The sequence below is a fragment of the Haliotis asinina genome, chromosome 1 (assembly GCF_037392515.1).
Source record: "Haliotis asinina isolate JCU_RB_2024 chromosome 1, JCU_Hal_asi_v2, whole genome shotgun sequence".
Classification (NCBI taxonomy): Eukaryota; Metazoa; Mollusca; class Gastropoda; order Lepetellida; family Haliotidae; genus Haliotis; species Haliotis asinina.
This window is the reverse complement of record NC_090280.1, coordinates 41,568,406-41,583,670: the sequence shown is the minus strand read 5'-3', so window position 1 is coordinate 41,583,670 and position 15,265 is coordinate 41,568,406. Positions and strand designations below refer to the sequence as shown.

The 15,265-nt window shown below is 40.2% G+C and overlaps 1 protein-coding gene across 2 annotated transcripts; it reads right to left on the bottom strand.

Moving 5' to 3' along the window:
- Nucleotides 1–3,077: 3,077 nt before the first annotated feature.
- Nucleotides 3,078–13,718, bottom strand: LOC137278964 (uncharacterized). Of its 2 annotated transcripts, XM_067811461.1 has the most exons (6): nucleotides 13,633–13,697; nucleotides 13,044–13,138; nucleotides 9,618–9,687; nucleotides 8,512–8,811; nucleotides 7,143–7,442; nucleotides 3,078–5,197 (listed from the first exon to the last, which is right to left on the bottom strand). In XM_067811461.1, exons 3-6 carry the CDS (start codon nucleotides 9,685–9,687, stop codon nucleotides 4,683–4,685), a joined length of 1,185 nt encoding a protein of 394 aa, XP_067667562.1. In that variant the 5' UTR covers nucleotides 13,044–13,138; nucleotides 13,633–13,697; the 3' UTR covers nucleotides 3,078–4,682. The 2 variants fall into 2 exon arrangements, with proteins under 2 accessions (XP_067667562.1, XP_067667568.1); XM_067811467.1 differs by lacking the exon at nucleotides 13,044–13,138 and having other exon boundaries at nucleotides 13,633–13,718.
- Nucleotides 13,719–15,265: the final 1,547 nt, after the last annotated feature.

Sequence of the window (15,265 nt, the reverse complement as noted above, 5' to 3'; positions counted from 1 at the left end):
CATTCATGGTTTTTTCAGCGAATTTAGTTTTTCAGTCTCTGCTTTTGGGATTTAATGTAGGTTGTTTTTCTAAATACATTTTATTCAATCAATTTGTGATTATTAAACTTTATTTTGAAATATAATGGGAAAAATAGGGTGAGCATGTGGTAATAATTATGTCAAATTTTGTCTTTAAGAAATGTGTTTCTCTCCCCTTTTTACTTGTATCAGTGAGGTAATATTCTTTTAAATAAATAAGCAAAGGAAAATAGCAATACAATGTAGGAATGCTGTGATATTAAGTACCACTGGAATCAAACCGGATTTGTATTATCATTCCTGTTTGAAGTAGGTTGGATATTTCTACGCCAATATGAAATCCTTCCAGAGAGGCACGAGTCGCAATTCGGCTTGTCTCGGTATAACACGAGTTGGTTACGAATGTTCTGAATTTTTACACCAATCCATTCAGGTGGATATATAAATTTTGATTAGTATTATTAGAAACGCCTGTTCAAATGTATATTGAAACACTGCGCTTCTTCTAATCCATGCACCGTGCTCTGTCGCACAGCGTACTCTGACAGACGGAAACCTGGAAATCGTGGAAATCTCAAAACAAGTCCAGGCAGGTAGAACCGTCTAGCGGTTATGTACGGTCTTCATATTGCGTATAAGTCACATTGTACGTTACAAAATCACATCCAATAAACTAGACTGACTTAAATAGAATGCTTATTAAAGTATATATTATTATAGTCACGATATGGCTGCAATGTTACCGTTGTAAATCTTAACTCACACACGCACTGAGTAGAATACTCAAACCAGTGGACGCTGATCAATACAAAATGTGGCACATCTGTCCAGTAATTATGTTTACTTTACTACCGAAACGCAGCTGTAAAGGTAGGGAAAACTTGCTACAGTGAACAACTTTGCCCTGTGTGGGTTTACACACACATGCACACAGGCACACACACACACATGTGCTGTCAGGTGTATGTATATCTTTGTTAAATTTAAACCCGTGAAGATTCGGGATAGAATCATCAGTGGCCAATGCTGTTCGTAAGAGACGACTATCGATATCGGGTTGTCAGACTCGCCATCGTATCCCAACTGGTTGCCAACGTATTTCAGCTGGTTTCCGCCGTATGCCAATGGCGGAGGTCGATGCTCATGATGTTGACACGAGGATTGTAGGGTCCAAAGCAAAACGGGAGACATTGGGTGACATTAGTGGGAGCGTTGGCTCGTCACGCTGAAAGCCCGGGTTCGGTTTCCCACATGGGTACAATGAGTGGACTCTATTTCTGGTGTCCCCATGTCTGGAATATTACGGCGTACCCACTCACTGATTCTGTTTGTGGTTGGTGTGTCACAGACACTTCTACCTTTTTGTACATATCAAAACTCGTTAACAAAAGTACAGTGATATGACTGTTTATCTTCCATCTTCTGATATTCAGCTGTGTAAAAATGCCCTTAGCGCCACAGTGCGCATCTTGGAGGTGAACACTGTATGCTCTACAACTGTATTATATGCAAATGTCATGGAAAAATAGTATTATTTATGACTAGATCGATGGTCATTTTATTGATCACTGGATTGTCTGGTCCAGACCTGTACAGAAAGTGCAGACTCATGACATGATCTTAGTCGAAACTCAAACTGATGCAAGAGTTTTATCACAAGCATTACTTAAATACGTAAAAGTCAGGTACAACACTTAATTGAACTCAATATTAAGACAACGAGACTTACCTGTGAATAAGCAAAATCAAACGTACCAGCAAAACCTAAGCTCGCACAGACGACTTTAATCACCGATGATCAATAAATGTCTGCATCTCTGATTGCATTGTCTTTTTCCACCATGCACTTCATTTTGTTTACATAGTGCATTGTGTATGCTTACATGTGTATAACTGCATCTGGACACCAGACCATCACCACGGGATACTCAAGCACATCAGATGTTTCCAACATCCGTTAACAGACGTGAAGATATGAAATGTACATGATTTAACAAGGTCTTGCTTTTGGCTTTGTAACGTTGTAATAATGAATTTATGTATCCATTTTAATGAGCTGCATAAGGGTAATTAAGTGCTTAAAACCTTTGCTCGTCACACCCGAGCTCGATTCCTCACATAGGTACAATAGTCTAGTTCTGGTAGTGCCCGCCATGACTTTTTTGGAACAGTGCTGTAAGTGTTCAGTGCTCACGACACTGTTGTTGTGACGTGACTGTACTTCATTGCGGTTACTAGCGTGTAAGATAGACTCACTGACTTAGTCTCTTGGATTTTTTGTATTCCAGTTTCGTAGATCATATCATTATAATGTTGATCAGTGGATTGTCTGGTCCAGATTTGATTTTGTCACAGTCCAGTCAAATAACTGGACGTGTTTGGTGTTATACAACAAATGCACAGGGCATTTCATTTAATTCTATTCACCGCCCTTGATAATTTAAACATTTATTTAAACATGTTTCGTATCTTTTATTATCTGATTTGTTGTGATTTTCCATTGTATCATGTCATTGCATGCATTATCCAATAAACTGACCCATAACGTCCTGGTCATGTGATGTTTTTATGTCCTTATCAGTAAGACAGACTTGACTATGTTGTAGTATGGAAGGGCATATAGTGCCAGTGTCTAAAAGTATAAAAATATATGATGATACCCAACTTTACTTTCATTTTTGCACATCATAACTCCATATAAACAGATGGTACTTTCATCTATGTATATCCTACCTTAATCTACGGAGATATTACTTTCATATCTGCAGATCTTTTCTCCATAAACGGACCTGTTACTTTCATGCAGATCATACGTGCAGAAATGTTACTTTCATCTATGCAGATCATACCAACATCAATGGAGATGATACCTTAATGCATGCAGATGATATGTTTCACTGATCTACACATGAGTATATAATTCTTGGGGATGCATCTGTGATGTAGATCAACGTATTATCTGTGTGGATGTTCACTGGTTTAGACAGTGACACTGATACGTTGCGGCGTAAAACTAAACTCACTAACTCTCGTACACGTATACAACAGATCACCACTTCACCATGAAACAAAACCAATTTATTAAAAGACGGACAAAGACAGAAAGTTCTCATTCGTACTGAGCATTGTATGTTTTGATAATGCAACGTGAACATGTGGGAATCTTTTATGCACTATTCCCTCAAAATCAAAATCAAATCTGAAGTACAACACATGTGTTTCCCGGTACATTGTAGAGACTTCCGTATCACGAGATATCAGTGGCTGTGATATTTATAGATGAACATGATGGTGAAATTTCCAAATGAATGACGTGCACGTGGTCACATGGACATGACACATATGACACGATGACATTGAAGTAGCTATACCAACTCGACATAGCGATTAACGTGATGTAAGTCATGCTTATAAAGGATTAATTCGTATATATCCGACTTCAACGAATGTCACGTGAATCCAAATGAAATTTAACTCTCAACTGTTCACTGTGCTGATTTTTATAGCTGTTTTGCTCTTTACCTCAAACTGAATCTGTTTCTGAGTAACATAAATGGTGGAATTTCCAAATGAATGACGTGCACGTGATCACATGGACATGACACATATGACACGATGACATTGAAGTAGCTATACCAACTCGACATAGCGATTAACGTGATGTAAGTTAAGGATTCATGGTTATAAAGGACTAGGATTAATTCGTATACATTCAATAACTTCAATGTACGACATTGTCAGATAATTCAAAATCGATGGATTTTTCAAACAAATATAAGCCTTCCTTCAGTAGTGTTTGTTATAGCTACCAATAGTTTTACAAATCTGTTGAAATAACATTACCACGCGGCCTAACGCACATACCGTAAATAATACAATAGAGCAAGAATACTGTATTTACTGATGTGTCGGTCATGCAAGAACACTAGCGAACATCATGTGTTATCAGTGAGTTTCAACTGTTCACTGTGCTGATTTTTATAGCTGTTTTGCTCTTTACCTCAAACTGAATCTGTTTCTGAGTAACATAAATGGTGGAATTTCCAAATGAATGACGTGCACGTGATCACATGGACATGACACATATGACACGATGACATTGAAGTAGCTATACCAACTCGACATAGCGATTAACGTGATGTAAGTTAAGGATTCATGGTTATAAAGGACTAGGATTAATTCGTATACATTCAATAACTTCAGTGTACGACATTGTCAGATAATTCAAAATTGATGGATTTTTCAAACAAATATAAGCCTTCCTTCAGTAGTGTTTGTTATAACTACCAATAGTTTTACAAATCTGTTTCTGAGGAACTCAAATGCAGAAAGCAGAATGCAATACTGAAACTGACAATAACGAGTAAATATCGAGTATTACAAACGAAGCGGTCGAACCTAATTAGAGGAGGTACCGATTGTAAATCATGCTGTTATGTTCGAATACGTTGTGTTGCATGTCTACATGAATATCAATAAAACACATTCTAATTTGTGGAGCATATAGGTTTTTTAAACATGTTTTGTGTCCGGCAGTTTTGATCATACGTTCCGGCGACTCCTTCAGTTCAAAGTCTTGCTGGTCTTACTTCAGCAAGACTCTCAGCACTTTTGTCCTGCTGAAGGTCTGCTTCGTGTGTGGACCTCCCGTCTCCCTTGTCCTACTGGAGGTCTGCTTTGTGCGTGGAACTCCCATCACATTTGCCCTCATGAAAGTGTTCCTTTTGTATGGGCCTTCCATCACATTTACCCACCTCAATGTCTGTATCGTGCTTGGCCTTCCCATCATCATCATTGCCCACCTCAATGTCTGTATCGTGCTTGACCTTCCCACCATCTTTGCCCACCTCAAGATCTGTATCTTGCTTCGCCTTCTCATCATCTTTGCCCACCTGAAGGTCTGTATCATGCTTGGCAAACCGATCACTATCAAACTGACGACCAGCCTCTGCATTAGATAAATAGTGAACGTTAACATATTTCTTTGACCGATGAGACGTATGCCTGATCTGACTCCTCCTCAACAAAACGAGCATACTGATTGTGAAGATTGCAATTGGTATGAGAACTGCGACCAGAACGATGACAACTGTATCGTCACCATCACCAATTGATCCTCGCTGCGTTGTGGTAGTGTTTGTGAAGGCGGTTTGAGTCGTTGGTCCTGTCGTGACACCTGCAAAAAGAATAGGATTTATTGTGATGACAGCTTTACCTGACAGAAACTTGACTAGATACACAAGTCAAACCATTATGTGAATATAAAAAGTGAAAGTGACAATGCCAAGTCAATAAATTGCACACCGTCAATGCCAAGTCAATAAATTGCACAGCCAAGGTGTGTGTTTAGTTTTCCTCGCGTTTCAAGACGAAGACTTCCTGTACTGACTTTGAAATATAAATATCCTAATATGAGTTTAATATATATTGAAGAAATATTCCAGCAATACCAGGAGACACCAGGAATGGACTTTACACATGTATCCATGTGGGGAATCGAACCCGGTCTTTCGGAGTGACGAGCGAACGCTTTTACCACCATCCCGATTACGCAACGTGCTGTCTAGATTAGAGCAATACGTAACCCTTTAAAATGCTTACAAAATCATAACATTTGAACATTAGCTTAAGCAGCTTGACCTGATAAAGTGAATACTAATGACCGTGTCACAACTGGCTGGGTCTATTATTGTGAAGGGGTGCATGTTTGTCAGTTTAATATCTACATGCCCGAACAGCCGAGACAAGGTTGCCTTTTGACATCTCCGTATCGAGAAATTGTCTGCAATGTCTTAACTGTTTTTAAAAGAAGGAAGCTACAGACGACTTAATGTGTGCATGACTCCTACGAACGTAACATTGTTAACATTCTCTGCCCCCCCCCCCCCCCCGTTTAATGAAGTCACCTCGACTTGCCGTTTGTACCACTTCTTGGGTCATGTGTAAAGTAGCTCACGTCAAGCTGAAAAAGCTGTAGAAACTACCGTAACGCTGAAAAGCCAAAATGGTTGTCACAGTTTTGTCTGTTAAACAGTGTTACTTGAACATACAAAGACCCGAACTATCCTCGAGGCTGTTTCACACAAGAAAATAGAATCTTTGTGAGGTCATTCGATTAGATGCACATGCCATTTGATAAGAAACTGCACAGATCCATAATTTATAACCTCAAAAAATAATGTTCACGTCGGCTACCGAACCCTTATCTGTCCATCCGATCTATGTTAGCAACTTTGAGATGCTCCAAATAGTTGCAAATTTCCAAATTGTCTTTCTGAACATGGAGACGAACATCCACTGTTACTACTAGTTACCATTCTAACAACTGGCTATAGTATAACACACGCACGCACGCACGCACGTGTGTGTGCGTGTGCGTCTGCGTGTGTATGTGTATACGTCTACCACAATTTCTCGTGTGTTTTGTTTGCACTCTCGGAAGCATTCCCTTTAGATGACAGCGGTCTGTAAACAATCGAGAGGACTAGACAAACCAGTGATCACCAGCATGGTTCATCGACCTTTGCAACTCGAAAGGACGGACAGGTGTGAACCAAGTCAGCAAGCCTGACCGTCTGATCGCCTCATACGACAAACATGGATTACTAAAGATCAGTTCTAACCCGGGTCGCGGGTCAGGGATGATAAATACGGTAATGCCTGACCGTCATACCTTGTAGTTACTGTTAACGGGAAATAGCAATAAATGTCTTTTGTGGTGGAACAACGGCCTTTGTACTGGCAAACAAGGAGAAGTTAGACCGGCACAGAAAACGAGTTTACGAGACGATGGAGGTGCACAGCAATGAGCAGATATCAGCTAGTACAGCAGAAGTAAGCTAGTACACGCGCAGTGCATGACGATGAAATTGATTCCACGCGAAGCTGCACAGGCCTTGCTAATAAGACTCTCACGTGGTCACACTTGATCGCGGACAACCTGGGTCCCCTTCGCTCACAATGGCAAGTGAGCGGTACGCATACAAGCTAAAACGGGTGAGTTGTCGGTGTTCCACTTATCCTTGTTTGCCAGTAAGTGCTAGTATCAGTTCACAATTGTCATCAGAAATGTCTTGGCTGTGTGTAACATTTCCTGATGAATGTGCAGTATTGAGTCTTACTTTCAGCCAGCGACTGTATGCCCTCACAGACCTCGTGATGGTTCTTGGTGCCACAGGAAAACTCAAGGGTCACGTCTCCAAAGTGGGATGCCGTCATGTTAAATGTCATGTTTTCAGTGCTGTCTGTCACATTGGAAACCGTTCCATTGATAATATGACTTGTGGTATTCCCCGTCTTCACGCCAATGAGAACTAACTCAGAGCAGTAGAAGCTTCTAACGTACACAGTCAGTGAGAGTTCTTCACCAACACTGAGATGTCTTGTGTTCTGTGGGCTTATTATTCGACATGATGGACTCTCTGGAATAATGGATACACGTTGTCATTGAAGTTTGTTCATTTGTTTGTCGTTTAACTCCGCACTCAGCAATATTTCAGCTATATGGATCCTCTCTGTATGCAATCGAGTCTGGGCCAGGCAATCCAGTGTTCAACATCATGAGCATCGATCCTCGCATTTGGGATACGATGGCATGAGTCAACCAAGTCACCGAGCCTGACGACCCGATTTCGTTAGTCGCCTCTTACGACAAGCCTGGGTTCCTAAAGACCTAGATTCTTACGGGTATGATGTCACGAGCACTAACTTCCAAACAGGACAAATGCCATCGCTTCGTCAGATACTGTGTATGTCTATATTAAGTCTGTGGAATCCCATGGAATAATGACTTTGTACTTCTAACGAAACACTTCGTTTCACACACACACACACACACACACACACACACACACACACACACACAAACATTGAACCCATGTGGAGGATCAACCTCTTGTGTACAGCCTTCACGGGTCCCAAACATTACTGAAGAAAAGAATATATTTGTTTGACAAAATTAATCGACTTTGAATTATGAGTTATTTTTGGATTCACATGCCAGTATCGATCATTTTTAGAAGCTATCGAACACTAAGTTCCAAACTTAGCAAGGATTTGGAAACAAGACAAATGCCATCGCTTCTTCAGATACTGTGTATGTCTATATTAAGTCTGTGGAATCCCATATCACATGGAATAATGACTTTGTATTTCTAACGAAACACTTCGTTTCTCTCTCTCTCTCCCTCTCTCTCTCTCTCTCTCTCTCACACACACACATTGAACCCATGTGGACTATCAACCTCTTGTGTACAGCATCTAGGCTATGCTAAATCCCTGAACTTTGAAGAACTTAGTGTACAGTGTAAGCTGTCGAAACCGGCACTCGTCGGGACGGAAGAAACAATCCAGTTTAGACAACGTGTCGGATTGTAGAGCTGGTGATAAATGTACAAGACACGAATAGGACTGAGATTTTATGCCAGTGTTGACAACTTGCTGGATTGAACAGATGCCGGTTTTGACAGTTTCCATTGTACGTGTACTTACTTTCCACCGTTAAGTGACACTTCTCGGATTTTGGGTCATCTGCGTCAGCAACACATGCCCAGGCACCAGCGTATGTCTGCAGTAGGCGCGGTATAGTGAGGATAGTGGAGGACTCGTTCAAAACAGATGCTGCAAAGTCACCAAGATTTATGCAGTATCTGTTTGACAAATCACAAGTTGCAGCGGTAGTTCCAATAGGAGTTGAGTAGGAATGGGCGTGTGTGGCGATTCTTTTTATGCACGTGAGATTGACAGTGGAGCCAAGTTCTGCGATCTTGGGACACAGCAAGTTTCCAGAACCTGGAAGAAGGCAATGGAGTAGACATGATCAAGTATGGGAGCAGAAATTCTGAACAATAAACATATGGTCGGACACTTAAGTAATTATTCTGAACAATTCATGTTAAAGATCAATAAGATTAAAGACCTATTGACGATGAACAGTAAAACTACAATTATATTGCAGATATCAGAGTAAAACAGCATGCCATCGTAAAACAATACTATAAAGGAGAACAATACATTGTACAATCTACGGGAGAAGAGATTCTGTCCAATGTGCACATGGTCAGACACTGGAAAAGTGATTCTGTCCAATGTACACATGGTCAGACACAGGAGCGCTGATTCTGTCCAATGTACACATGGTCAGACACTGGAAAAGTGATTCTGTCCAATGTACACATGGTCAGACACTGGAAAAGTGATTCTGTCCAATGTACACATGGTCAGACACAGGAGCAGAGATTCTGTCCAATGTACACATGGTCAGACACTGGAAAAGTGATTCTGTCCAAAGGACATATGGCCAGACTCTGGAGCAGAGATTCTGTCCAATGTACACATGGTCAGACACTGAGGAAGCTACACCTACCTGTGATGTGTAGACATGTTTAAATGTTATGTACAGTACCGACAATTACACAGCGATTGTCAGACAAAGCCCATTGTCTTTATTTTGTCGAGACTTTGTTAGACGCTGTATGAATAGTGAATGTTCCTGCTCTACGTGGACATGTTCAGACGGTACTTAAATAGGAAATGTGAAATACAATTAACTTGCTACAGTTACAGATGGGCATTCCAATGAAGAAGTTGTAACATACAGTAGGACAACACCATCACCAGGTGCAGAAGACCACATCCATACATCCGTGTTGTATCTGAAACGAACATCTGAAACAACAAGTGGACAAATGTCCCTATCAGTGCTCGTTAAAAATAATTCCGTAAATGAAAAAGAATTACTATTTTATACTGGGACGCTACTGAGAAACGCACAGAAAATTTAATTTGAAATTTAAATTTACACAGCCTCTGTACCCGCAGAACGTTATTTTCAGACAAACGCATGTCGTTGGTGCAAAGACTACATGTTCCATGCGCTTGAATAGTTAAACACCCACGACTGTGTCATTAACCACAAGCCCCCATCTCTAGAACCTTCCAGTCTTGAAATACAACTTTCCATCTTAGCAATGATAATACTGGTATCCGTAAATCACAAATTTCAAGACTATAGACCTATCGCACATTACAGGTTACCGGTAACCATTTGCAATGACCACACACTCACACAAACACACACACATACACACAAACACACACACACACACACACACACAAACCTATATAAGATTGAATGTCTTTATTTCCTCCAGATAGATCCGGAGATCATAAAAACATCATGGTTATGTAATTATGTGACTAAGTACCAGAATACTCAACATACACACACGCATTCATATATAGACACATGTACAAACACAGAAAAATTGAATATTTCCCCAAATACGTGCAGGCTATCAACATTCAGGTATTAGTATTACCTCACGTGACTGAGGATATCTTTTAGTTTATACAAATAGTTTGAGAATTCTATAATAGTACAATGACAGTTTCATCAGTATCATTGCTTTTGGCCCCAAGAAAGAATGCCAGCATGTCATACTCTTCCACCATCTCTATTTTACATTTTAACATGAAGATTGTCGATGAGAGTTGAGACGAATACATCTCTCTCTGAAAGTAGGTATACACAGTTCAGGATAACATATTGACAGTATTCATTAGCAAAGTATTACAGTTTTCACATTCTTTTGATATTTTGCTTCTGGATCCAGTCCTCATTACATGTTGCAATTCTTCTCTCAGTACTGGATATAGTAGTAGTAGTAGTAGTAGTAGTAGTAGTAGTAGTAGTAGTAGTAGTAGTAGTAGTAGTAGTAGTAGTAGTAGTAGTAGTAGTAGTAGCTGTGGTGGTTGTGCTAGTAGTAATCCTGACACAAGTCTGGTCGCTGACATTGACAAAGATGTGAATAAAGTATGAGGTTACTGTGAACATAACATATAATTTCATCATGCAGCTAAGCTAAGCTAAGCTAATATACGATAAGATAAGATAAGATAAGATGAAGAGAATATATGTTGAAGACACACAGTGGAACATAGCGTATAATCAATGTCAGAATATCTGTCAAGACACACGGCGGAACATAAGATACAATCAGTGTTAGAACATATGTTAAAGACACACTGAGGAAGGCAACGTACACTCATTGTTAGAACTCATGTTGAAGAGGCGCTAAGAACATAAGGTAAATCAATGTTAGAGTATCCGTTGTAGGCACACGGTGAAATATCGTGTACAATCAAAAATGTTAGAACATCTGTTTAAGACATATGAAGGAACATAGTGTATAATCAATGTTAGAACATCACTTAAAGACACAAAAGGAACATAAGGTACAATCAATGATAGAATATCTGTTGAAGACACACTGAGGAAGGCAGTGTACACTCAATGTTACAACACATGTTGAAGAGACACAAAGCATCATAAGGAACAATCAATGTTAAATATCTGCTGAAGACACATGAAGGAACAGAAGGTATAATCAATCAATGTCTGAACATCTGGTGAAAGCACACGAAGGAACAAAACGTACAATGAATGTTAGAACCATCGTTAAAGGCACACCGATAAAGACAACGTACGGTCAATGTTAGAATATCTGTTGAAGGCAACCTAAGGCACAATCAATCTGCTTGAAATACCAACATCGATAGGCTGTTTACCTGCCGTCACTCCCAGGCAACCGCTGGACAAGACGAGACAGGCATCATCATTATGAAACCTGGTCGTCTTCCTGTTTTGAGAGTCAGGCACTTCAAGTACCCGTGATGTGTATATAGAGGATACTAAACGACCTTCCGTGTTAAAACATTTTTATTAAACGCGTTAATGATTTGGTATTAAATGAGCAAAAGCGAGCTTGATACTAAATCATTCACGAGTTTGATAAACATGGTATTTCACGGAAGCGAGTTTAGTATTCTGTATATTACTCTCCATCATAAATTGATAGAAACTGCGGCGAAATTGCCTACAGTGTGATGATTTAAATATGCTAATAACTTTCAAGAATATATACTAGCTTCCAAAAAAATAAAACTTATTGAGCGACTGTGATTTTTTTATTTCTTCAGCAATTTGTCTGTTGTTTTATTATTTGTATGCCAATTTTAAACTATTAAATTTTAAACAGTTTGTGTTTTCACTGTAAGTAGGGCCCGATTACGATACCGGAAATGTTTACCTCAGCGAGATGTTAACCCACTCTCTGAATGTCTCTGAGATATTAACCCGTCTTTCTGTATGTTTGCAAGACGTTGCCCCAGTCTCTGAATGTCTATGACATGTTCACCCAATTATCTGTATGACTGCGAAATGTTAACCCACCTCTCTCTCCCCCTCTTTGTATTTCTACGAGATTAACCCACCTCTCTGTATGTCTGTTACACGTTAACCCACCTCTCTGCATGTCTGGGAGAGGCCATCCCACACCTCAGTGTGTGTGTGTTTGTGAGAAGTTAAAGAGCCCCCCACCTCCACACACACACACACATTCACGCACACACCCAAGATGGTGTCCCCTTTCGTGATCTTATTGGAATATTGCTAAGAAAGCCATACTCATTCACTCATGTCACCATGACATCACTCGTATGAGTTACTTGTACATCTTCGCTACGTGAAACCATTGATAGGTTCCTGCACTACATGTGTCACTCTGACCAGAAAAGCGGATATCCTTGTCCATTTGATGTGTAATCATAATGAGTTTGTCGTATGAGGTTGTGGAAATAGAGTTGATCAACACTTGCAAAATCTATGTACGAATGACTTGGCATGAAAGAGGAAGTGAAAACTATCACATACATTTAACAGAGTGGAAAGGCCCTAGTTAGGCTGGTGACAACTTTAGCCCCTTTGGAGTCACACTGAAAATAAATTATTCTGGAAAACATATGCGATCATCATTGAAAGGGTCCTGTATTCCAAAAGACTGAAAGTTTCTAGAGAAGTTTGGTTATTGTGGTTATTGTCACACGCTTTTTCTAGAATAAAACAGTATTTTTGTCATTTACGCAATAAAATAATCTAAACGTAAAGATCATGTTCCGCACACTGGAATATGTTTATTTATATTCATGTGGACATGTAACACAGAGTATAAGAAGATGGGTACCTCGTCTGAGGTTCGACTTCCTGCTTTGTCACACCTGACTTAACTGTTATTGTCAGTTTCAGCATTGCACAGGTTTCTGTCGTAATGTTCCTTGACTGTCCGCAGAAACAGATTCAGTTTGGTGTAAAATCATCACAATGAACCAAGGTGTTCGCGAGTATTCGTGCATATCTTCTACTGAAATACTGCTTTTTCGCTCTCTTGCCATTAGTGCGGTGTGTGGGTGAGTGGATGAGTGAGTTTAGTTTTACGCCGCACTTAGCGATATTCCAGCTATATGGCGGCGGTCTGTAAATAATGAGTCTGGACCAGACAATCTAGTGATCAACAACATGAGCATCGATCTGCGCAATTGGGAACCGATAACATGTGTCAACCAAGTCAGCGAACCTGACCAACCGATCCCGTTAGTCGCCCATTACGACAAGCATAGTTGCCTTTTATTTACTGAAGAAAAGAATATATGTGTTTGACAAAATTAATCGATTTTCAATTGTCAGTTATTTTTGGATTCACATGTCAATATCGAACATTTGTTGAAGATATCGAATATATATTCATAACCATAAGATCACGAAAGTGTCCTTACCTTACACCATGTTAATCGCTATGTAGTCTTGGTGTAACTACACAGTGTGTGACGTTAGCAAAGTCATCGTCACTGCAGTTGAGTATGTGTCTTGTCCATGTGACCACGTGCACCTCATTCATTTGGAAATTCCATCATTTTCATCTGTAAGTATCACATCCACTGATATCTCGTCATACGGAAACCTCTGCCATATATCAGGAAACACATGTGATGTGCTTCCGATTTGAATTTGGTACTGTGCACAAAAGATTCAAACATCTCTACATTGCATTATTACTTGTAACACACATTGCTCAATACGGAAGAGAGGTTTCTGTCCTTGTTCGTCTCTAATGAGTTGATAGATATAGGATATTTATATAGATTATGGATATTTATATAGCGCACATGTCCACGCACTAGTGGATGCTCAAGGCGCTGGTATGTTTCCCTCGATCACTGGATGTCAATCTCAACAGCACATCGTATTTCAATCTCAACTCCCTGGGGAGTATATAACTCTTGCTGCCACTTGGCGCACAGAGTTTATTGAGGCTCTCTCATCCTAACGCGGTAGCCATTCACAGCTGGGTGGACTGGGGCAGATAGTAACAGTACTTTGTCCAAGTTTACTGTACGCTGCTGTACCCGCAACTGTGCGTTTGCACGTAATCATATGGCCACCATCTGGTCATATACCAACGGATTCGTGGGTTCTTTTAAGTGCACAGGGTTGTGTACTGTACACTAGGGGTTGTGACAACACTGAAAGAGTCTGCTCACAAAGCTGACGCCAAGGTTTTCACACCCGGTCACCGGTGGGCTCGATTCCGACACCTCAACTTCGCTGGATCACTAGCCTGGCGCCTCAGTTGCCTTTGTTTATGTTGAAGTGGTGTAACTGTTGTATAAGAGTTTAGTTTTACACCGCACTCAGCAATTTTCCAGCCATATGGAGGCGGTCTGTAAATAACTGAGTCTGGGCCAGACAATCCAGTGATCAACAGCAGGAGCAACGATCTGCGCGATTGGGAACCGATGACATGTGTCAATCAAACCAGAAAGCCTAACCGCCCGATACCGTTACTCCCCACTTACGACAAGCCTCTTTATACATGTAAGTGAGTGACTAAGCTATTCTTTCCCGGATCTTTATGTAAGTGCAGTATGGGCGCCTATTAGCGTTACTGTCCACATACATGATACTTTGATCTACTTCAGAAATACTACTTCGGGAAAACTTGCATCTCCCTCAATGACATAATCGTGTGTAAAGCAGTGACACATACCATCTCGATTGATGGGAACATTATCCTCGTAGAATTAACTATGATCTGCAAAGTCATACGTCAGTGTTTAATAATATCCAGTATAATGCTTGAGGTTAGATCAAGACCGTTGAGTTATGCGCTATGTACATGTATTTATGATCTGCGTAGATGAAATCTTTGTGATTGAAGCATGACCTGCAGAGATGAAAATAACATAACTGTTGATGGAGGTATGATCTTCATAGATGGAGGTAACGTTTCTGTAGATGTGGGTATGATCTTCATAGATGGAAGTAACGTCTCTGTAGATGTGGGTATGATCTTTATAGATGAAGCAACGTCTCTATAGATGTGGGTAAGATCTTCATAGATGGAAGCAA

What these genes read in the sequence shown, in the direction of transcription:
- LOC137278964 (XM_067811467.1), bottom strand. Translation starts at nt 9,687, where the DNA reads ATGTTCGTTTCAGATACAACACGGATGTATGGATGTGGTCTTCTGCAC. An exon ending in GGTGATGGTGTTGTCCTACT is followed by an intron (nt 8,812 to 9,617) that starts GTATGTTACAAC and finishes GCCTTCTTCCAG; the next exon opens with GTTCTGGAAACTTGCTGTGT. An exon ending in CATACAGTCGCTGGCTGAAA is followed by an intron (nt 5,198 to 7,142) that starts GTAAGACTCAAT and finishes TTCTTTTTGCAG; the next exon opens with GTGTCACGACAGGACCAACG.